The sequence below is a fragment of the Electrophorus electricus genome, chromosome 6, assembly GCF_041902795.1.
Source record: "Electrophorus electricus isolate QZ-2024a chromosome 6, ASM4190279v1, whole genome shotgun sequence".
Classification (NCBI taxonomy): Eukaryota; Metazoa; Chordata; class Actinopteri; order Gymnotiformes; family Gymnotidae; genus Electrophorus; species Electrophorus electricus.
Genome location: NC_137502.1, coordinates 9,253,998 through 9,277,500, shown reverse-complemented (window position 1 = coordinate 9,277,500; position 23,503 = coordinate 9,253,998). Strand labels below are relative to the sequence as shown.

General features: G+C 39.0%; 3 protein-coding genes and 1 long non-coding RNA gene across 14 annotated transcripts in view; 1 reads left to right on the top strand and 3 right to left on the bottom strand.

Annotated features, from left to right (window-relative positions):
- LOC145658488 (ciliary microtubule associated protein 1B-like) overlaps positions 1-2,499 on the bottom strand; it is a 5,124-nt gene extending 2,625 nt beyond the window's left edge. The window contains exons 1-8 of one of the 2 annotated variants that reach the window (XM_081715426.1): positions 2,270-2,359; positions 1,681-1,735; positions 1,484-1,606; positions 1,159-1,362; positions 895-996; positions 627-748; positions 379-519; positions 1-289 (exon numbers count right to left, since the gene is read on the bottom strand). The exon at positions 1-289 is cut by the window's left edge and continues 764 nt beyond it. In XM_081715426.1, coding sequence (XP_081571552.1) covers positions 197-289; positions 379-519; positions 627-748; positions 895-996; positions 1,159-1,362; positions 1,484-1,595 — 774 coding nt within the window. In that variant the 5' untranslated portion in view covers positions 1,596-1,606; positions 1,681-1,735; positions 2,270-2,359 and the 3' untranslated portion in view covers positions 1-196. Of the gene's footprint in view, positions 290-378; positions 520-626; positions 749-894; positions 997-1,158; positions 1,363-1,483; positions 1,607-1,680; positions 1,736-2,269 lie in introns of both variants that reach the window. The other variant, XM_081715425.1, reaches the window with a different exon arrangement.
- Positions 2,500-2,626: 127 nt separating this feature from the next.
- LOC145658489 (uncharacterized) lies at positions 2,627-18,105 on the bottom strand. 10 transcript variants are annotated; one of them, XM_081715430.1, is made up of 6 exons: positions 17,191-18,105; positions 11,834-11,876; positions 8,982-9,106; positions 8,597-8,706; positions 5,902-6,017; positions 2,627-2,778 (listed from the first exon to the last, which is right to left on the bottom strand). In XM_081715430.1, exons 2-6 carry the CDS (start codon positions 11,854-11,856, stop codon positions 2,745-2,747), a joined length of 408 nt encoding a protein of 135 aa, XP_081571556.1. In that variant the 5' UTR covers positions 11,857-11,876; positions 17,191-18,105; the 3' UTR covers positions 2,627-2,744. The 10 variants fall into 10 exon arrangements, 7 of the variants coding, with proteins under 7 accessions (XP_081571556.1, XP_081571553.1, XP_081571560.1 ...); XM_081715427.1 differs by lacking the exon at positions 11,834-11,876 and having other exon boundaries at positions 17,191-17,273; positions 17,468-18,104; XR_014124044.1 differs by lacking the exon at positions 11,834-11,876 and adding an exon at positions 8,339-8,375 and having other exon boundaries at positions 2,759-2,778; positions 8,592-8,706; positions 17,191-18,104.
- On the top strand, positions 11,886-16,252 carry LOC145658490 (uncharacterized). Its single transcript, XR_014124047.1, has 2 exons — positions 11,886-14,579; positions 15,633-16,252. It is a non-coding gene; the product is annotated as an uncharacterized LOC145658490 (long non-coding RNA).
- An 822-nt stretch (positions 18,106-18,927) lies between the features above and the next one.
- On the bottom strand, positions 18,928-23,239 carry LOC113580534 (ADP-ribosylation factor 4). The gene is made up of 6 exons (XM_027015140.3): positions 23,054-23,239; positions 22,074-22,154; positions 21,295-21,404; positions 20,628-20,699; positions 20,379-20,504; positions 18,928-20,293 (listed from the first exon to the last, which is right to left on the bottom strand). Exons 1-6 carry the CDS (start codon positions 23,118-23,120, stop codon positions 20,207-20,209), a joined length of 543 nt encoding a protein of 180 aa, XP_026870941.1. The 5' UTR covers positions 23,121-23,239; the 3' UTR covers positions 18,928-20,206.
- Between the last annotated feature and the right edge of the window lie 264 nt (positions 23,240-23,503).

The window sequence follows — 23,503 nt, the reverse complement described above, 5'->3', positions numbered from 1 at the left end:
GTACTGACCAGGATTTTAAGTCTCACTCTCATGGAGTGCTCTGGTCTAGGGCAAGCAAACAGTGTTACATACTGGCTTGGTCTGCACTACTTCACTTGTTATCTTAGGATTCTTAAAAATTGCTGCACTTCGGAATTATACAATGAAAGTCTCTACTGCACAACAGAAAAACTCTTTATGAGACAAGACAGCTAGGCTAATCAGAGATATCCACAATCAGCGGGGCGATGAACTCAGAGTGCCGAACACCAAAGGAGAAGCTAGGGGCTTGCAGTCTTGTCATGGTCACCTATAAACACAAGTTCATCAGTCTTTAAAGGGTCGGTTAAACTAACATTATGATATATGTCTGTGAGTCTGTCTGCCTGTCTGTCTGACCTGCTCTGGACAGTGAGCTCCAGGCCCTGGTTTCTTGGTCGTGTCACCAGGCATGCTGTTGCGGCCAGTCAAACTGTACTGGGGAGGTTTGCTTGTGTACACACTTGGATCCACAACTCTGTAGCTCCCCGGACCTGGAGTCTATAAGAAACATAGGAACTTATTATTTATATAAACAAAGCTCTTAACAAATAATAGAATTTGTGGTTATTGGTCTATTATAGCATCTCCCACAGCTTTGTTCTCACCTTTTGCAGGTCTTCATGGAAGCTGCCTTTTTTGGTACGGCCGATAAGGGAAAAGTTTGGGGCAGATGTTTTATTCACTGTGTTTGGCCCAAGCACTGAGGGCAGCATGTAAGCAGCAGGCCCTAAAAGGCAGAGACTTAATGAGCATACAATAGTAGAGACTGAGTGTATTATAGAAGTGAAGCAGAGCGCCACAGCACCAGCAGTAATATTGTTCTGAGAGATAGTGTTTACCTGGTGTCGTACTGTTTTGAGAGGTAGTGTTTACCTGGTGTTTGGTCATTATGGAATGTTTTGGTCCTAGATGACAGCGAGTACGCAGGAGCAGAATAATAAGCCATTTTGCCTGCTTTCTCAGGGCAATACCTCCCTGCAAAATATAAAAATCTAATGTACTATTAGATCTATATTTCAAGAGTTTTCTTGAGACCACTATATTCTATCTATGTTTATGTACGACCCTGACAAGGCAAGGGGCTTTTTGCAAACGCTATTATTCTTTTTTTAACTAAAAGAAAAAACCCAATATAACCTGGCCCAGGTGTCTGGAAGGGCTGAAGGTCTTTGGGCCGACTGTACAGGGAATACGCTGGGGTGCCATCACACCCAATTCTGGTAATATTGGAGGGGACAAGGTATCCAGGTCCAGGAGAATAGCTGGGGTTGAAATGTCGATGGCGAGAGCCAAAACTGTATGCAGGAGCCTTCCATTTGCGCGGGTCATGATAATTTACACCTACATAATTAAAACCAAACAAAATCACATTGAACTTTTTAACATGGATAAAATACAGAAGACAAGATTCGAAAGCTGTTTATACTTTTACTGCTGTATAGTTAAGCATCGGATGATTTACCTGTAGCTCCAGGGAGAGCATACTTGGGCCCTGGACTGCTGTATAGTGCAGCAATAGGTCCTCTTGGCTTATGGGGCCTCCAGGAACCAACCCAAACATCACTGGCTGACATAGCTGCCTTGTCTACAGGACCCGATTATAGTTAGCAATTTAAAACCCAGTTCCAGTTTATTAAAACTTGAAGAACATGAACTCACCTTAGAATCAGACAGCACAAACGTTTCACTGGACAGTTATAATGTCGATTTTATTCTGATTAAACAACAGAATAATCGATTTACAATATTAAGTTATAATGGTTCAACAGTGAACACCGGCGTTGTCGGAGCAATGCAATTCCTGGGCGCGGTGAACTGTCTAATTCCAGAAAAAAACAGTCCAACTAACAGAACCAACTACCTCTCTCCAGGGATTTTTCTGTGACTTTCCACGAAATATGTTCGCGGTTTCGTCTTAAAACAACTGGACAGTCATTAAAATATCAGATACTATAACTTATCGACTACGCTATAAACTATAAATCAGTCTCGTAGGACACTGTAAACCTCCCTCGCAAATTGTAAGCGTACAGATTCAAAATTCAACATTGTCGTTAACGTCTGAAAATTACACATCTGCGCTCATGTTCAGCAAGTCCAGTAAAATAAATAAAGATCAAAGCAATTAAAAGGCTAACGCTAAATCAGTTTTCAGCTTCCGTTTTGAAATTGTTTGAGTGATACAGTACATTCATGTTAGTTATGACATAATAGTAAAAGGATACAAAACATGTCAAACTGAGCGCACCTTTAGTTTGTAGATAATCGTAGATTTTGTAGCGCAGGAGTCCGTGCAGTGACTCAAGCACAATGCTATCGATTCTTAACTTGTTTTCGTCTCCATCACTATGACTACATGTCACCATGGCACTACGGAATGACATTCCATACTAGTACAGATATGTGAATACACAACTCTGGTTACCTAAATCGGAATGTAAATATACCTTATTAACATCTCTGTTTTAATGAACTTATTTCAGACAATGAGCTTCATCTCTGTATTGGACCCTAAGATAGGTCTTTTGCACAAGAACAAGTTGTATTTAACACAGAAATAAATATAATTTAACCAACAAATAAGACAAATCTTCCCTTTTAAATTGTTTTCTTTATTTATTTATTTTTAATAATCTATTGAGAATTATTCTCGGTTGCAGGGGTGCTTGGATGAAGTGTTTTGACTTGTTGCAGGTCTCTTACTGTGTCTCCATACACCTTCATTAGGGCACAATAGCGCACCTCCATTGAGCAGAGCTGTCACATGGGGGGGAGAAGAAGAGAAGAGATCTAGCAAACTCAATGGTGACAACAGCCCCACAAGCATAATTTGAACATAACAGCACAAACATAACCTAACAAAATAGCCAGCAACATGGGAACCCAAACACAGGGCTTAAATAACCAAGACAATCAAGCACTAATCAGACACAGGTGAACATATGAACAGGGGGAACCAAAACAAGGATTGGAATAGAGGAACAGACGAGGGGCGGTGAAAATGCAACCAAGAAGTGGAACCAGCAGGAACCAAAAGGAAAACAGACACAACAGGGAAACTATGGAAACAGGGATGTCAGGAGGGTGGCCATTCGTGACAAAGTCTATAAACTTGGTAGAAATGGTTTACTAAAATAATTAGCCTATTGTGTGTAGGTTTGCCTTCTGCTTAATTCGTGTAATAGTGAAAGAATCTTTAGAAAAGTGGTCTAACCTGTAGTAGTGCAACCCTCTGAAGTGTTTTGTCTCTTGGGGGATCCTGTTGCACCATTACTTTGGACACCACTCATGAGGCTAATTAAACTTTCTTGATGTGTGAATTATATGGCGCTTAGAATGTATAAACAAATAGATTGATGTTTATCATAATACAACACAAAGCAAAACTAATTTCATTAAAATATACTAGTCTTTTTACCATGCATCTTCAGCTCCCAGTATACTTTATGTACCAGAGACTGCCTATTGAAAACTCACTCACCAAATATAAATCATGGTCAAAGTAATTTATAAATAATGGGCTTTCAATTAATTGGTGGAATTGCCCTTGGAGAACTAAATGTAAAATTTGAGGAAAGCCTGATATTTCAGGATGTTACATGTGCATGCCCACACATGTTTTCTTGGTAATTCATGCATGTTTCCCTCTTAGTAGTGCTGCTCTCAAACACAAGAGGACTTCAGTGTGTAACCATCTGTTGTACATTTGGACTCATTTTCATGTACATCAGTGGAATGATCTGTTAATCTCTGGTGTCTATAATGACTGATAATTCCATTGTAGACTTAGATATTATCCAGAAATTATGTAGTGTACGGTACAAATTCTATATTCAGTAAATAGCAAAGAAGAATATCCAGAATGATCAAGAAATGAACATAAATTTGCACCATGCACTTATTTGCATTCCTTGCCTTGTCACATTGTTTTCCACTGAAAAGCAACATGCATTCTGCTCAGTTGCATCTGTTCTGATTCATGTTCTAATATATTTGATTCATGTTCATGGTCATTTGTTTGCTCTGTTTTGTTGATTCAAATTTCACTTACTGTAACAAAGATCTGATGCGTCCTCGTCGTTTTCAGAGTAATTTGGCTGAGGCCTGATTCACTGTCTGCTTGTTAAGAAGTACGGTTCTATTCTTTTCAAAAATATGTAGGCTTGTCCCAAGAGACACACCTACAGTCTTCCTCCTCCACCTCCACAGTCAAATACCTTTGCAGCACCAGTGTGTCCCTCACAGCCTTATGTAAGGCCAAAATGGATGCCTTCCTCTCAAGCTGTACTGGAACTTCTGGAGGACTGGATGCTCCATGAGCAAGGGCTGTCAACAGCCTACAGAGAAAGTGCAGGATCTTGGGTGTGTGTGTGCGTGTGCGTGTGTGTGTGTGTGTGAGCATGTGGGCCTCTTCTCCATGCACCAGCAGGCCCAACAGTCATACACCAGTCTGGTCTGTGAGTGCATCTGAATGGAGTTCCGTACGTAGGGCACAGCCTCAGTCGCACTAATTCTCATTATGGAGATCAGGTAGCATGCAATTAGCACTCCTGTAAATCACATCAAGGTAGACGTAATTGATTTTGTTAAAACTTTGCACTAATCCTCAATTTTTTGTGGTTATTTATTTACATGTTTATTTATTTAGGTTTTCATTTTGTAAGGGTTGGCACCAAGCCGAGGCCCCTCCGGCCACCAGAGGGAGGCTTCGAGTCAACTACGCTACTAATCAGGCTTGATGCCCAACAGCTGTGCTAGATCTATAAAAGCCCAGTGACCCAGTCATTCAGTGCTGGGTCTTTGCCAAAGTTTTGAGCCAAGCTCATAGTTGGTAACTTCAGGTATTGAGGTCTGTGAGCCCTTGTAATACACCTTATTTCTCTCCTACGAAGGTGTTGGTGTTTTTACATGTTTTTTTCCCCTCTCGAGTCTCTGTCTCTTCCGAGGCTTCCCTTATCCATTAAAGTTCCTTCCCATTTTCTGGTTTTATTTGGGAAGTTTTACTTTGGTTTTCCCCAGTGCATCAGGGTTGCCATTCTTCCAGTGGCGTCCTTTGTTTTCCTTTTTTCCATGCTCGGCGTGGTGTTTAGTTTTTCCTTTTTTTTTTTACCTGATCCAAGATCTAACTGTTCTGCACAGGGGGCCCACCAACATTAGAGCAGGGTTGCTCACGCAGTAGGCTGTCGGTGTCATCGACCAGCTGACATGGGTTCAAGCTCACCTTACACATTTGTTATGATCTATTTTGGCTAATTGAGAAAGGCATGTTAAGTTTTGTTATTAATCATTTTTGCATGTGAGAGGCTTGCCTATCCTGCCCTCCCAGTGTGGCAGTGCACAGCCACTTTTCTTTCTGCACACAGAAGGCTAAGCACTTCACTGCATCTAATATCTCTGCCATGGACAGTACCCCAAAATCAGTCATGCCAAAGTTATAAAAGTAAAGTTAACATGAGAGAAGCAAGGTCATAAGACACCACACAAAAGACTACTTGTTTTTGATTAACTACGAATAAGTAAGTAAGTAAGTAAGTAAGTGTGTGTGTGTGTGTGTGTGTGTTTGTGAGACTCAATCTTGCTCTACATGAATATCTGTGGTGAGTATGTGAAACCACTGTTAGGTTCCAGCTGAGGGCCACAGTGAGCATGTTCCCCAGGGAGCTGCATATTAATGATGAATTTAATGTTTAACTTGTAGATATAAATACACAAACACAAAATGTCATACATTTTTCTGTAAGTATTCACAAAGCCCTTAAGTCCAGCTGACAAAAACAAACTACTTAGTTTAATACAATAAACAGGCATGTCACTATGTATACTGTAAAACTCAGTCAGTCAAGACTTTGTAAACAACAATAAATTACTTGAAACACTCACCTTTTGAACTGTTCTATTATGTTGTATCTCTTAATGAGATCAGTGGATGGCCACACCATGGCAACAATGTCAGTCGTCACCCATGAAAACACCCAAAGAAAAATGTGTGGTAAACCCTTTTATGAAACAAAATCATATATATATAGTTTACATTTCAGTGATATTGTAATAAAACATACCAATGCTCCACTACATAGTTATATTTTAATAGAATCTAGCTATATATATATATATATATATATATATATATATATATATATAGCTGGAACCAATGGCGTCATGCTGGAGACAGGAAAAGGATGAAAGGAGAGGAGAATAGAGTTGGATCAAGGGATGCTATTTAGCAAGCTAAAGCTAGTTAACTAATTGCTAGACAATACATAGCTAGAGAGTAGACAAAAAAAAAACAACTGTTTTAGAAGACACATTCAATACATACACACATTTAGCATTACCACATACAGCTTTTTCCCAAAACTGCATTTAATAGACATGCAATAAGGATTTGTTATTTAATTATACCAGCGTTTTGAGATTTATTTAAATAGTAATAATATTATCTGTCCTACATTAAGATGTGGGCCTTCTTTTGTAATTCCCAGTCAATACCAGTTCAATTAAACAATGTACTACATAAATCCATTACCCAATCAGCCAGAAATACTTTACCTATTTTATTTTATCTATATTATTCAAGTCTTTAAAGGCATGCAGAGACATTGAAGGTAATCTCACACTGCCATGCTGCAGACGCATGTTGGTCTGACCTAGCTTCATACCTCTCTAATCCGCATTAAGTGTCCTAAAGAAAGGCAAGATTAAAACCAAACATGAATTTCAATGTTTGTTTCAAATTATCATACTCTCGTATGATCAATGGAGCAATCCAACATAGGGACTTTTTGCTTGCTCACTGCGGGCTTGGACTCGGACATGCGTAAAGCTGCTTTGTGACGACGGCTTTTGTAAAAACCGCTACATAAATTAATCTGGCTTTGGCACTGATTTCATTGCAAACTCCCTAAAAATAATTTCTAGAGCAGTAATGGGTTTGATAGCAGAATGTTTTAGGAATAAATATATTCTTTGTGTTGTATGTCTGCTCATAGTGGTAGATATTGTTTTGTAAACACTGAGTGTAGTTATCGAATAATGTACTTGCTTCTTTTTGTATTTGAGTTCATGTGATAATGCTACTTAAACATGTGCAGTATAATTCTAAGGGTAATTTACGGGTTATAATTAGATCCACTGGCTACGGGAATGATTAGTTTAAGATGCTGTACACGCTTATTGTACTGGGTCTAAAGTACAATAAGAGTCTAATTTTTCAGGGTCTAATTCTGTAGGGCGCACAAGCATTTATTCCCATTTTTTAATTTGATGGGCATAAATAAATGCACCTGCGACACAGCTGGTGAAACTGCATAACAGGGCTGTTACATTTAATATCCGCCTGTACGACAGTGGTTTTGAAAGCTTTTTGGCTAAAAAAAAATAAATAAATAAAAAATGTAAAACTAAATTAATAAATAAATAAAACAGTTGTGCTACCGTCAACTCAAACCAGCTCTTATCGCAAACGCAAGTGCTATTATTTTCTCACTTCAAGCAGACGCGTGTCCAATTTCTCACAACGATAAAGTCGCCTAATATCCAATTTTACTAGTTTTTGGGGTGCATGTGAATTTAGCGCCATTTATTAATTTGTTAGACAAACAAATTAATAACAGACAAATACATTTTTGTCTGTTAACAGACAAATAAATTTGCCTGCTACACGTGTGTGTAGTAGTTTCACCGGGTATGTGACATTAGTTTACTTGTGCCACGGTAATTTTGAGCCCATTTTGGTTTAAACCGCAAGTGAAACACTGTTAATTAATTATTTATTAAATACAAGTGATATAATTATTTTCCGTATTGAAAAACAATTATATTGTGACTATTAAATGTAGATCGTCATTATGTGTCACGATCAGTCTCTCACAGCTTTCGTGTTCCGTGTTTTCCCTGTCTTGTGTACTTTAGGTCCATTCCGTAGTTTCGTTTTCTCCGCCCCTCGTTTGATTTACCACACCTGTCCCTCGTTTCGAGTATTGTTAAGTTAATGTATTTAACCCTGTCTTGATGCCTGTATTTGTTTGTTTTTGTTGCTACTCATTTAATGTGTTTGTATGGTTGTGTTAGTTTGTACTCCGTGTATCCTAGCCTTCCTGTTTTTTATCCCTGAGTTTTCCCTAGTCCTTGTTATAGCCTGCTTCCCCTGTAGATAATTGTGTAATTTTATTTTCATCGCATTGAATAACAATAAAGATATTAAGATGTATTATCATTATTACTTGTGGTACTATTAATAATTGGATTACTGTTTATTCAGCAAAGGAACAACTAAAAAAAACTAGAGACTGGGCGAGGGGTAAAGAGCCTACTGTACCTAAGGAAGGTGACACCCTTAAAATGCTAGAAGGAAACTAAGGGAGACAAAGAAGCAAATTAAAACACGTACACAGAACAACTTTTTAAACAACAATAATCGTTTTATAAAAAATACCCCCCCCCTTTCTTTCAGGCTGTGGTCAACCGCCTCAAGAGTGAGGCGCACTACAGCCTCCCCCACAGCCACTGTGCCAGTTCGCTCATCTCCCCGCGTGTCTCCAGTGCCGTGGGGTTCTCCACAGCAGGCTTACCTCACCAGGCACTCCTTCACCACACGGGAGCACTCCCATGGCGACTGGTACTTGGTCACGGTTCCTTCCGGCAGCGCATATTGTACTACCAGACCCGCATGCCTGGCGAGAGCGGCTGAAACCACAGTTACAATGAGAACATTGGTTGGTTTCAGGGTAAACCAACCAATTGGCCCTTCAGGTACTGGTTTAATCAAACATTCATGTTACACCAAATGGTTAAAGTTTTGTCACTTCATTTAATCAGAGGTGCTTAAGGCTTTATACCAGATATATCTGTTATATCAGATATTCTGTAGTGACCTAATATGCATGGAAGGCAATGCAGTGTTGTAATCAAGGTCAATTTATTGAACACAAAACAAATAATCATAATATCTGCAGCTTTACAGGCTACTGGCGGTAGACTCCTGTCCCGGTACCAGAGGAGGGGTTCTTGGCAGAGGAAGAAAAGCTCTTCACATTCAGAGTCGCTGTCCTCCCGCGCAGCCAGTTGCGCAACCCCACATGCGCAGCTAATTGTGACGTGGCATTAGGAGAAAATGACGTTAAATCATTATACTGGATTTGTGAGTGATTTTGGTCTACTTCAAATATATTGGCCATATTTTGGTGTATAATTTTTATGATGGTTTAAACTCACTAACAATCCAGCAGTACACCTGTCCCGCTGCTTATTTCTGTCTACCAAATAAACAAAGGGGGGGGGGGGGGGGCGTGCGCCCTAAAAACCTAGTAAAATGCTATGCGAAGGGGTTTTAAAGACTCGTCGCAGCCATGATGAAATTAGATATCATAATGTAACTGAGCAAAAAGGCAAGATTAGAACCAACACTGAATTACGTGCATTTCAAATTCTCATTTTCTACTGGGGATCCATGAGATTTCGTTACTAAAATACGAGTCGCCATTGGTGGTAAGCACATTCATACGGCAGTGTTATAAAACCGGTATTAGTTTCGAAGTACATTAATGTATGTGCCTGCATGTTTAACTTTGGGTGATTGAAGACCGGCAGACTGTAGCAGAGTAGGTAACGTACGTGAACGTGTAGCCTGATGTTAAATGTTTATGGGGAATTGTATCCTGTTTTAATTTTAATTGTAGTCATTTATTGGAAAGAGTCTGTTGTGCGTCAGAACAAGCCACTGTTTTTTCTCAGATTGATGAACATGTGGAACACCAACAGAACACTCACCTCCTAGCTGTCTATCATCAGGGCTCAGCACCAGTGTAACTGGAATCACCACCTCCTACGTACTGCTAACATGCCTTTCCACTGTACAGGAGTTCACTAATGTGAGCTCAAGACATCTATGGAGCTCATATTTGGCTGCCCAAATATGTCAGATTGGGAAGTACACTGATGAAATCTGCCAGGAGTTTTGTTTGGGTGAGAAGTGGAGACCTCACCTTGAAAATAACATTTAGTGGTTTATCTTCTATGCTGACACTACAATACAATATTTATTATTTTTAATAATATCAACAATCATTATAATACATATTACTATCATTATTATTATTCACTGTGATGAGAATAAAATTAATATGTATGTAGCGGGTATCGTGTCTCTTACAACAAACAACAATTTAGGACCTTTATTCAGTATGTGCCAAACTCAAATTGACTATGCCACCCTCAATTAAAGACTAACCAATATTAGCTTCATTGCTATTAGGCTAATAAGTTAAAATACTGTAATGTTGTAGTACTGTAAAGAAATAGTATGCTTTCTCATTTATACTTACTTAATTTATAGCAGGATTACAAATTTTTCCAGCACTGAATGGAAACATGCAGTGATTTGCGATACAAACATTGTAGTCCATGCTAAAAGCCACTGAACCATCTCTCAGCTTCCAGCTCATAACTGCACCCAAACAGCTCCACATAAACTTCAGCTAAAATAAGCCTCTTCCTGTCCATGATGTCCAAAAATATTGGTGATTGAATTATTGACTAAACAATATCCATGACAGCATCAGTTTCACCAAACAGTGTCACAAACATGCCCGACACTTTATCTGGGTTAGAATGAAAAGAAATGTTTTGCTGTGTGCATGGCTGTAGCTGACTAAGTGGAAAACAAAATAAGGCAAGTGAGTCATCTACGTTTTCCTCTAAGCGTCCTCTATTTGTTGAAACAGCTGCCAAGAGTTGCCGAGGTTGCACCTGGAAAACGTTTGTGAAGTAATTTGATAGCCCCTTCTCCCCTTTCTCCATAAACCTGGCATCTCCCTCTTGAGGTCAAACATGGTCACAGCCACCATGAAGAAATCCAAACCAAGTATAGTCACATCCTCTATAGCCACAAGTCAGAACTTGTGCACTGAATTCAGGCCCTCTACTACTACCAGGGGCCACTTCTTCCCAATCCTGTCAACTTGGCTGCTAGTGATGGACTTGAGTAGGATGGTCATCACTGTAGCAGTGACGCCAAAATGCCTGTGACAATGTGAGTAGAGAGCTGTTTCCCATCTACACTAAACGTTACCCAAAGTTCATTCCCAGTCTTCCAAGCCACAGGGTCGGTGCTGAAGGTTGTCTTTACTGGAGGCTGCTCACCCCCCAATGGGCAGTTCCAGTCCCACTTTCCACTGGCTCCAGTTCACAACATTGACTAGGATGGCATCCCCTTTTCCGGCACCAACTGCACACTAGTCATTTGGAGCAACACAACAGGGAGATGGGGAAAGTAACTAAAAAAGCCATTGCCCTAGTGGCCAGCTGCTACAGTATTATTGTTAATAATAATTGTTATTATAAAAAGAAGTCCCCTTTTTCCAAGCCAGTTTAATCTCATCAGACCTGCGAGGTTTGCTTCTAGTGCCATATATTTTGGAGTGGTGACTTTGTACTTTGTACCCTCATAAGTATGATTTTGGTACTGCCGTTGCTGTATGCTAACTTCCTTGATGAAATTATTACTGCGCTGTGTCACCTTCCGATGCACAACTTTCAAAGGGAATGAGAGAAATTAATACGATTAATATATTGCATATATTCAAAGAACACATAAGCTTACTCTTATAATGTAGACGTGTGTGCTCTAAATATCCACATTTAGAACACCTAACGATTTACAGTAAATGTGCAGTTTGAAGACTACTACTAACTAAAGATACACTTTATATATAAGATACACTTTAACAAGTGTCAAAACATAGGTACTGTTTTATGACATTTATTGCACTGCAGAATCAGGTCACATGAAGGTACCTGAGTAGTATAACAATACCTGAGGCCTTGGAGACTGCCCATCAACAGCTCTAGCTGCCTGCCTGAAGAGATATACACAAGGATTAGAAGCCAGGACAATAAACATGATGTTCTCCCATGAGCTATCCAAAGTGTACTCTCAGTGACAGGGCAACAGAATAAGAACAGATCCAACAAAGCCGGAGACTGAACAATACTGGAAAGGCATATGAGAGAAGGAGGCATCACACAACAACAATGCCCAGTGATTAGAGAAGCTGAGAGCTGACCACAGCTTTCTCCATGAACAGGATCCTTTAACCATCACACTAGGAGACACACTAGAAGAACTAGTTAGCTCCATGCCCTGACATGGTGCATGCCTACTGGCTGAAGAACCTAACTGCTCTCCATGAGCACCTGGCAGCACAAATGAACCAGCTGCTAATGGATGAAACCCACCCTGAATGGTTAACTGAATGTGGGACAGTCCTGAAGGACAGTTTCTGAAGGACCCTGAGAAAGGGGCAATTCCATCTATCTACCAGCCAATAACCTGCCTACAACATGGAAGCTCCTGTCAGGCATCATTGCGCCTAAGTTAAGTAGGCACATGGTGCAATTCATGAGCAGGGCCCAGAAGGGCATTTGCAAAAATACCAGAGGAACCAAGCACAAGCTGCTGGTGGATAACACAACAATCATTCAAAACTCTAATTCCAGACAAACCAACCTGTGCACCACCTGTTTTAATTACAAGAAAGGCTATGATTCAATGCCCCACACATGCATTCTGGAATGCTTGAGGCTATATTACATCAACAGGACTCTAAAAGCCTTCATTAAGAACTCAATCAAGCTGTGGAACACAAACCTAGAGGCCAACTTCAAGCCAATAGTACAGGTCACCATCAAGTGCAGGATTTACCAAGGCGATGCCCTTTCCCTGCTGCTCTTCTGTTTAGGCCTGAACCCCCTCAGTGAGATCATCACCAAGAGTGACTACTGATACTGGCTATGGAATGGAGCAACCATCCAACCACCTCCTGTACATGAATGACATAAATTGAACATTTGTTTTTACATTTATGGCATTTAGCTGACACTTTTATCCAAAGCAACTTACAATTATGACTAAGTACAACTTGAGCAATTGCTTGCTCAGGTGCCCAACAGTGTCAATTTGGCAGTAGTGGGGCTTGAACCAGCAACCTTCCGATTACAAGTCAAGTACTGTAACCAATGATTCAGATTTGCTAAGTGTGGTTGTATGGTTACAAGAAGAGGGAAGATCACAGAGGGGATCACATTAACAGAGGGTAATATAACAGATGTTGAGGGAAGCTACAAGTACCTTGGAATCCAAATGGGAATCATGAAGAGGCCACAAGGAAAGCAGCTACAGCCAAATACCAACAAAGATTAAGGCAAGTCCTGTGAAGTCAGCTGAATGGACAAACTAGGTCTGAGCTATCAACAACTATGCTCCGCTAGTCATCAGGTACACCACTGGCATAATAAGCTGGCCTAAGGAGGAGAGAGAACCCACTGACATCAAGACAAGGAAACTCCTCACAATGCTGAAGGGTTTCATCCCAAATCCAGCACTCTGAGACTATACACTAAGCAGAAGGAGGGGGTGCTGAGGACTAGTGAGCATCAGAGCCACTATCCAGGATGAAACAACCAAGATCCAGGAATACACCAAGATAATGGCCCCAAGTGACCATGTGCTTAGTGAGTACCTCAGCCAGCAGAAACCCAAGGGGGATGAAAATGAGGACGAACAGGGACCATCATGGGAAGAAAAACCCCTGCACTGCATGTACCAGATAGTGGAGGTGGCCGATATGGAAAAATCCTACCAATGGCTGGGAAAGGCTGGATTTAAAGACAGCACAGAGGCACTAATCATAGCAGCACAGGAATAAGCACTAAATACAAGATCAGTAGAGGCTGGGATCTACCACACCAGGCAGGACCCAAGATGCAGGCTGTGCAAAGATGCCTCTGAGACAGTCCAACAAATAAAAATTGGATGCAAGATGCTAGCAGGCGGGACGTACATGGAACCCCATATCCAAGTGGCTGGCATAGTGTGCGGAAACATCTGTTCTGACTATGGGCTAGAAGTTCTAAGGTCTAGGTAGGCTATACCCACAAAGGTAGTGGAAAATGATTGTGCTTAGAAACTGTGGGACTTCCAGATGAAACAACCAAGATAAGATGGTAATAGCTAATGAACCAGACTTAGTTGTGGTGGATGAACAGCAGAACAGGGCCGTAGTGATAGGAACATGAGAAGCTCAAGAAAAAACCAAGGGCTGAAGGAAGAGAGATAGAAAAGATGTTAGGGGGTGAAGACAATGGTGGTTCCCATGGTAACTGGAGTACTAGGGGCTGTATGGGGAGAATGGCTCCCCATATATATATATATATATATAATGGGTGGGACTTTAACGCGTTAATTTCGATTAAATAATTACAGGGAAAATAACTAATTAAAAAATTAACGCATTTTAATCACACTTTTGCACCGTGGAACGTTTCTCAGTGCACGAGTTCCAAGCATACCGATTATATTGACGCACAATGTGATGAGCATGATGGAGATGACGGAAGAAGCTACGCTGGTGGATGGGAAATTTAAATACAAGAAACTTCCAGATGGAAGAAACACAAATGTTGTTATTTGCACTTTATGCAGGAAGGAGTTTGCTTATCACAGGAGCACTTCCACCCTTCGTTACCACCTTAACGCAAAACATGTTGGGGCTAGCGCGCAGGTCAGTAATGTTAACTTAGCTGCTAAATGTGATAGTATTCCTAGTACGAGCAAACAGTGTCGCCAGTCAACACTCGACCACATGTCGGGGTTCACATTCAGAAACAAAATGTCAAAGTCCACGTCAGACAAATTGACCAATTCACTGGCGAGATGGATTGCTGTGGACTGTAGCCGGCTCTCTGTGGTCGAAGATAAAGGGTTACAACAGAGGCTGCAAATTGCGTCAGCTGATGCAAGTTACGAACTGCCGTCCAGAAAGACAATGTCGAAAAAAATCCAGTAGCTGTATGATGAGGAAATGGAAGTAAAACAGGTTATTGTGAAGATTAATTAATTCGATTAATTAATTACAAAGCTTATTAATTAGATAATTTTTTAATCGAGTCCCACCCCTAATATATATATATATATATATATATATATATATAAAGATAGGGCAAATAATTTTTTTATGCGCTGCCATTCCTGCCATCTTGCTGCAATGTGGTGACAATTTCATTGTGGCAATGAGTTGGCAGGAGCAGCAATGGCAAAAAATCACAGATGAGGAAACAGGCATAAACGTCAGGGAAGTATAGAGTCACCGCACCAAATTATTGGCACTGGATGCAGACCTCCCAGGTCCGATAAGAGTAGTCTGAGATAAAGTAGCCTGAGACGAGCTGCTTTTTATAATACTTATTATTATTGACAACAACAATACATATAACAAAATTAGTCAAATGCAGCATTACACGGTTTTAACACCAAAGAGCAGCCACAAAATTAACTCCCCAGAGATCAGAATTTCAGCTTTAAGGTATTTATATTGAAAAGGCAATAGAAATCACAACACATTTTCTATACATACTGCCATCAGATGTCACACCCCAGGTAATGATAAGACAGTCAGTTCTACATTTCGTGGGCTTTTATGAAAAGACACTTACCCTAATTTAACAGAAGCTTCTTTAGAGAGGAGAGATGAGAGATTTCATTTTCTTTTTAGGACATCAGCTAGTGTGTGTAATATGCCAATAACCATGCCTTTTCATTTTTGCCTTCTGTTTAGGTTTCCTGGTACAATAGTCAGTAGCTTACACGTCTGTTGGATAGTCTTCCTAAAACAATAACATTCAAGCAATCTTGTATGAAATATGGATATTTAATATTTAAGAACATTTTGATCAGAGTATTTGTTTTATAATGCAGCTAACTGATGGGTTATTGTTTATTCGTTTCTGTTTACTTGTGTTAACTCATGGGAAATCATAATACTTGCTTTAAAAACACTATAACAGTTGTTTTTTTTTTTATTATGCTGTGTGATTGTTTTTTGTTTTTTTTTGCAACCACAGTATTATTACACTGTAGGCGTACTTTTATTACGAATTTGTTGATTAATGGAATATTAGTCAATGATTGTTGTGCATGTTTTTCTTATCTCTGTTTAATCAGTAAACATTCCTTGGTTATTACATCTGTGAGCCCAAAGTGATACTATAATGTTTGGTAGACGAGAAATAATCATGTATCTAATTGGCAACTTTCATGAGTTGAGACTGAATTATTAGTCATGAATTAAATGAATTAAAATTACTACATTTTCCCTGTTAATCAGGGTGGTACACCAATTAAATTTACAAACTGTAACTGAAATTTTTTCTAAAGTATTAAAATAGTCATTAGGTTTTTCTTCCTTGTATTTTTTTCCATTGATCATTGTGTTACAGAGAGTATGTTGTCATGTCACAAACTATGTTTAACTTACAAAAAGCACACAACACCAGCAAGGTATTAGCTGACATGGTTTTCCTTTTTTATTATTATTTTATTGTTATTTTATCAGAAAAATGCATTCAGCCTTAAAACAATAATAATAAAAGGGTTGTTTGTTTTATGGCAAGCCACCCCCTGAATCTGCCAACCAAGCAACAGACAACCAGAAGCCAACCAAAATGGGAAAGGTAAGTAGGCATGCGTATGTCGGCTTTGTTGTGTGGTTGCTTCGAGAGTCTCGTGCTTCACTTTAGGTCAAGGAAGACCTGGTGCTGTTCACTGCAGGCCAACTGAACCCTGACCAGTGACTCTCATCCCACTAGACTGACAGGGGAATATGACACAGCCCTCACTGCAACAGACCAGAAGGCCAGAGCGCCCAAATCCCTTAGCAGTTGGGTTCCCCTCATCTTCTCTACAAATATGTTGAGATAACATATCTCCTATTAAGTCATACACCACCACAGCCTATATTCCTCAATTGGTTCAATATAATTACATAGGAAGAGATCACATTTTATTAGCTAACTTTCAATAACCGAATTTGCATGAAAAATAATATTTTTTTATATTAGGCATACTATTAGGCAACAGTAGTCTTAGATATCTTGAAAAATGAAGCCTGAGTTAAGTATGTCAAAGTTAACACTAATCTTAATTACAAGAAAGATGCAAGCTGCAGGCTCTATGCCTCAGAAATCCTTAAGAAGTACCCAAGTTGATCAAAGTGCAAGAGGCCTGAAGAACAATATCATCATTATTAGTTGTAGTAGTAGTTCTAATATGAAAAAAAAGCTTATACACACTATACACAATCAAAGGCAGAAAAAATAAAACACGACGCCACTAACCTTGCAGGCAACAGGAAGATGCTTGCTCCAGCAGACTGCAAGCTGATCCGCGCTCGATCAACTCGTTTCTTCATCAGACAAGTCTGTAGGTATAGAAAGGACCGATCATGTATTCTCTTCTCCGTTTATCACAAAGCATGCTCGCGCCAAGGTTATACGTCATATAGACGTAAACGACGCCGTCTTCTTTCGATTTTCGCTTCGCGAGAAGTTTCGTTTGACTAAGACCTGTAACGCTACAGGATTTTGACAATCGTAACGGATAGAAAAATATCACCCTTCTGAGGGACGCATGAAAAATCTCCCACACCCCAACACCTCGCGTGAATCAGAGTGACACACTGCAGCGAGTCTTTCTTCAGTCGCTGTAGTACGTGCTATGCGAGAAGGGGTCCGTTTGCTCTCTTGGCCATTGGTCTGAAGGGTAAAATTAGGGTTAAAACTGGGCTAAAAATGGCGTGGTGTACGCCGGATTTAAGTCCTTATTAACCCGTTGTATTTAAGCGCCCACCGAGTGGTCTGAACTCTTGCAACTCACACCTTAACTGTTAGCTTAAATGTAGCTGCTGTTGACGGAGATGAGTAGTAGGTAAACCTAATAGAAATAGAAGACCGGTGTTTTTGTGCGCGTGCTCCGTGTTTAGTCTTGAAAAACTTAGTGGCGTGTTATCCAGTGAGTTTGAGGTATTTGGTTGAATCATGGTAAATACTTAGAACTCAGAGTGTGGGATCAGAATATGTACATACACTTCAGAATTCAGCTTGGTGCTGCCATCAGCTCTCACATCACTATTAACGAGTTAGGCAATCATACAATTTGTGGGCTTTTACGATAAGACGACACTGTTACCCTAATTTAGAATAAGTTTCTTTAGAGAATAGATGAGATTTTATTTTCTATTTAGCACATCAACTACTATGCGTGTGATATCCTGCCAATGACCATGCTTTTAATTTAGTACAATAATCAGGGTGTTGGTCACAATAACTGTGGCTTACACTTCTGTTGGAATTCTGAAGTCTATGTACTTTAAAACAATAACATGCACACCATCTTGTGCACATTATGAATATTTTATATCAGAGAATATATTTTCCTAAGAATTATCATTTTAAAAAGCTGATTGTTTATCTTAATGTTTTATAAAATTGCAATTAAGTCAGCACAAATTTGGAGTGAAAATTCTGTCAATGAATGTAAAGAATTTCAGTGCAGTAAGTGCAATATATTTTTTGCTTTAATGCATTTAAAGTGCTTATATGTAAGCTACTCAGCCATTTGTCAAGTTATTTAACTGGTTTATTATAGCATTAAAAGTAAAGGCCAGATTCCCCCCTATACAGGAATTTTAATCACAAATATAAACTTATAATTTGAACAAAAGAGACACTAGTGAATGTGTTGAATCAGAAATGGGCCTAGCTATATAATTGGGCCTGTGTCATGATGAGATCCTGTAGCACACTGTGCAAGAACACAAGGTCCTGGTCATCTTTTGTAATAATTGTAATGACATGTATCAATGATACTTACATAATTACCAACAGTGGTATTTCCAAGACAGTGTCCTTGTGTGTGGATATTCGCCACTGAAGCCGTTATCACCAGAACTATATTGTTTAATATGCTTTTATTCTGAAACAATATCATACATAAAGTACACAAACATCACCTTGATTATTGGGTCCAATGTATCTGGTTAACACCCCTAGTTCAGCACACTGTAATTGAATTTCTTTAAAAAAAAAAAAAAAAAAAAAAAAGCTTCAGTCAAAGTTTCCGTTCATTTGAAAACTCCAGCAGCACTCCAGGTACTAGCATGAAAATACTGCCAGCAGACACATTTATCAGCCACAGGACTGACCAACACACAAACCTGCTACTAACCTAAACTGCTACTAACAAAAAATGAAGAAAAAAAAAATTTAAAATTAAACTATAATCTCACATAACTACACTGAAATGTAGAATAAGAAATGTCCCAAAGGCATCTTATTCTAATTTCTAAAAATTATCACATCTGTATGATTACCCAGTTCTATTAACATTGAGGCATATACTTTGGCTTGGAGCAGCAATTTACTCTTTATTGGAGTTCCTTTTAAAACTAATTGTTCGATGTGTAAGCCAAATGAGCATGCATTGGCTGATGTAGGAATGTTGAGTGTGTGTAAAAGATTTGATTTAACCTACATTTCTTGTGCAAGTCTTCAGACTACTACAGTGGAAAAATCTTACTTAATACATCATGCCTGCTCTTTCATAAGTGCTGACACTAGTGACACCTTTAGTTATAATAAATGCACTTTAGATCAGTTTTGGACAATTTCCAGTTCTAAAGCACTGGATGGTTTCCTTACTCCCCTTCTCAAAGTAACCTTGTTCAGCTCTTATTACACTGCATTCAACATATGACAAAAGCAGTACTAATCTATGAAAAGGAGGCAAAAGAACAGGACTGTGAAAAATACTGGGCTTGACCTAAAGTCTGTTTAACCGCCTGTACCATGTAATGAGCATAACTACTTAAATGCCTGTAGGTCTCTCAGCCACTGAACACTAAATATGGAATTACCTGCTCTGCGGTGATTCCCACAAATGAATGTCATGTGTATCAGCAAATATATTTAGTACAATCTGTACAAATTCAAAACTCAAACTCAAACCCTGATTTGGTATGGTTTTGTTCTTGTTTTTGCTGAAAGTATTTCTAAAGACTGAAAAGGCCATAGCAAATCATGGCCCACATAACACCCATCTATCTCAGCAATATGTAATTAGAAATTTGAAATAAAAATAAAGTGGGAAAAGAATAAGAGTATAAGAGGAAAGCTAAAACGTGATGGGAGGTGAACTCATGGAACTAGCTCCTCCTCAGTTTTCAGACCCATCACACACATTGTTTCTTCAGAACAGTGTCTATAGATGCATCACTTGTTGACACACTCACCCTACATCCCACCTGCCCTCCCTCACTCGCTCATTCACTCCCCCCAACCCCCAAGACCACAAGCACTAGCGTTTGGACAGCTCATTGGACAACCAATCAAGTCCTTCATAGAGCCCAGTGCCTTGTGTAGCACAGGTTGCTTGAACATACCACTGCAAAGACAAGACAAAGAATCAGTGAGCCAAAGAACAAAATCTTAATCTGAGGAAGCAAATGTCAGTCACAATGTGTGTGTACCGTTCTGCTGCGTAGACTCTGCAGGCCCAGTTTGTCTGTGAGCTCACTAACTGCCATGGCATTAGGTAGATCCTGTTTGTTTGAGAACACAAGCAGCACAGCATCCCTCAGCTCATCTTCCTGTAACTGCACAGGAAATAACACCAATGAGGCAACAAAACCAGATTTACCAGCTCTACAAATCATAAGCATTGATTAAGTCAAGCTGTTACTTTCAGTATGTACACAGGCTGACTCTGAAACACTTACCATTTTAGAAAGCTCTTCTGCAGACTCAGCTATTCTTTCTCTATCATTGCTGTCTACCACAAAGATGAGACCCTGAGAAGATGGCAAAGAAATCAGTCTCTCAACAAATGGGCTTTTAAGAAACTACATTCCTACTTTTCTCTTATACTATACTTGAAGGTCTAAGGACATCCAGGCTAAAGCTCCAACTAGACCAGTAGGCATAAAGGTATAGGTAAATTTAATTTTGAGAAAGAATATTAAACAAGAGACATACTGTAAAAGCAATTATGGATTACAAACTCAAAAGTCACAATAAGTTAGAACTGAACTTTCAGCCTTTTTTCCAAGTACTCAGAACTCACATTCCAAAACTGAGAATTTCAAAGTTTCTTGCATCGGTGCTTAAATCTTAAAATCTATATATACACTGTACTCCCATGCAATATTACCCCTTGTATAAGACTGGATGTTATAAAAGACCAACCAGCATATTAAGTTAGCTACAAATATCTGTAATCCTTTCTTTAATAAAAAAGCAATAATGCATAGTATATTTCACCTTCATATAGTCCATTCATTAAAGAAAATATATATAATGCTGGGTCTTCATTTCCATTTTATTTCTGCATTATTTTAAACTGAACTGAATAAACAGGATGCAGTACTCAAGACAATAACTCTATACCTGAGTATTCTGAAAGTAGTGTCTCCAGAGTGGACGAATCTTATCCTGGCCACCAACATCCCAAACAGTAAAACAAATGTTTTTATATTCAACAGTCTCCACATTAAACCCTGGCAAGTAAAAAAAGACAGGAACATTACAAAACAATATAAAGTGCACCTAACATACATTCACTCAGCTTAAAAATAAGTGAACTTAGAAGTAGTAATAGAAACAGCACCAACATCAAATTCCTTTATTAATTGCTTTAATTAATTGAGACAAAAATCAGCTAATAAGTTGATTTTCTCATCTTCGTGACTTCATTTTAAACTCAGATGTTTAGACACTACTGAAAATCTAAAGTAAAATCATGGCAGTGAGATGCTGGGTCTCTACATCTCCCATACATAAAGAGGAAAGTAACTACGCCGGCAGTACGAAAGTCTGAAAATTAGAGATACATTCCGCAGTGACATCTAGAGGTAGTACCATTTTGGACTTGAGTGGGGTAAGACTGATGAAATGACACTTTGTTCACAGAAATAAATCAGATAAATCTGTCAGGTCTGTAATTGTTGGATTTTATAAGTGAGAATGACTGAATTGTGAACAATTAATCCAATTCAGAGGCACTATATATACACGAGTTGTTAGCGTTTGCCTGTTAGCTTCTAGTGAGAAATGCTTATTTCAGGTTGTGAATGGGAAGGAAAAGCTGATGCTCTGAATCCTGTATATTATATATATTATTTTATACACACACACACACACACACACACACACACACACACACTTACCGATAGTTGGAATGGTAGTCACGATTTCTCCAAGTTTTAGTTTATACAATATTGTGGTTTTACCTGCAGCGTCCAGACCCACTAAGAAAATTAACGAACAGAGATACTGTTAGGGCTACAACACGTACAGCTAACCTATTAAATTCTCAACTACAATGGTACTACTTACAACTTCGCTTCACAAAAGTATTCAAAAGGCCTTTTAAAAAAAGACGTTAATAACTGGCCGGCATAACGCGGAAGTCGAGTCGTCCTTTGACGTTTGTGAGCAGTATGACGGACCTCGTACATTTTACATTCATTTCCTCAACTAGTCTTGTAATATTAAAATGTACCAATAATCAAAGCTTGAAATAAAATAGAACACCAGTAGCTTGGGACTACTGTTTAAGAGAGTAACGTTAATGCTGAATCTATGTAACAGTGTCAAAGTTATTTCAAGGAATTTGAAATATTGACAAGAAATATGGCAGCTTTAGCTAGCTAGTATACATTACCTTATTCATTAGCTAGCTAGCTAGTCGACGGTATAAGATGTACTTAAATTCGTCTAAATCTCCCCCCCCATTTACTAAAATACAAAATAAGCTTATTAGCTATCTAGCTAGCCAGGACTTTACTGACATAACCCAGGATAGCTATGGTCAAATGTCTTCTAATAAAAATGAGCTATGAAATACGTAGTTAGCTAGCGAGTCAGAAAGACAGCTAGAGAGACCTATAGCTAAGTGGTCTTTGCTGAGGCGATGTATTCAAGTACCTCTAACTACCATGTAAACAGTAATTTAGCTAGCTAACTAAGGTGGCTATGTAGTTGGTTACATTTACTTATTCAGGAAACCTGCTCATTTTAATTAGCTAGCAAGCTAGTTTGTATAGTGAGGATGATGGCTAGCTAGCCTGTCAACTCACCCAACTGTGCTAGATAACAAGCTAGTTCGGCGATTTCCTACTGTTAGCTAAATAACTGCCACACTTACCCATAAGTATTCTCATCTGTTTCTTCCCAAAGAGTCTGCTAAAGAGCGAAGAAATAGTAAGTCCCATGCTGAGAAAATATTTATAACGTTTGAAATGATTGGCTTTCTAGTAAAAAGTTTTAGTCTAATGTTAAATGCTCGTCAGGCAGTTGCTACTACGTGCGCCTGCGTACAGCCACGTTATTGTTTCCGTGGAGTTTATGAAGTATATGACATCATTTCCTTTGAAATGTTAACTAGGTACTGTTCGTCATCGTGTGGAGTTATTCAGTGTTTGTGGGTCAGTTTTTGAAGCAAGGTTTTTAGTTGATGAAATTACTTCTAACGCTATATTAAAACGGTGTTCTTCTATCTTATTGTTGTCCTACAGAGTTTGTTTGAAAAGCTTATTGCATAATTTGTTGTATTGATTAATTGAATCGTGTACTTACATATCCTCTTTAAAGCTCT

Excerpts from the sequence above, each read along its gene's own strand:
- LOC145658489 (XM_081715427.1), bottom strand. The coding sequence starts at position 17,264 with ATGAAGAAACGAGTTGATCGAGCGCGGATCAGCTTGCAGTCTGCTGGA. Across the intron at positions 9,107-17,190 it reads ATCTTCCTGTTGCCTGCAAG|CTGCGCATGTGGGGTTGCGC; the intron begins GTTAGTGGCGTC and ends CGTCACAATTAG. Across the intron at positions 6,018-8,596 it reads GTGTGGTGAAGGAGTGCCTG|GGTTTACCACACATTTTTCT; the intron begins GTGAGGTAAGCC and ends GTTTCATAAAAG.
- LOC113580534 (XM_027015140.3), bottom strand. The coding sequence starts at position 23,120 with ATGGGACTTACTATTTCTTCGCTCTTTAGCAGACTCTTTGGGAAGAAA. Across the intron at positions 22,155-23,053 it reads ACAGATGAGAATACTTATGG|TGGGTCTGGACGCTGCAGGT; the intron begins GTAAGTGTGGCA and ends TAATTTTCTTAG. Across the intron at positions 20,294-20,378 it reads AGAGTCTACGCAGCAGAACG|TGGTATGTTCAAGCAACCTG; the intron begins GTACACACACAT and ends TTGTCTTTGCAG.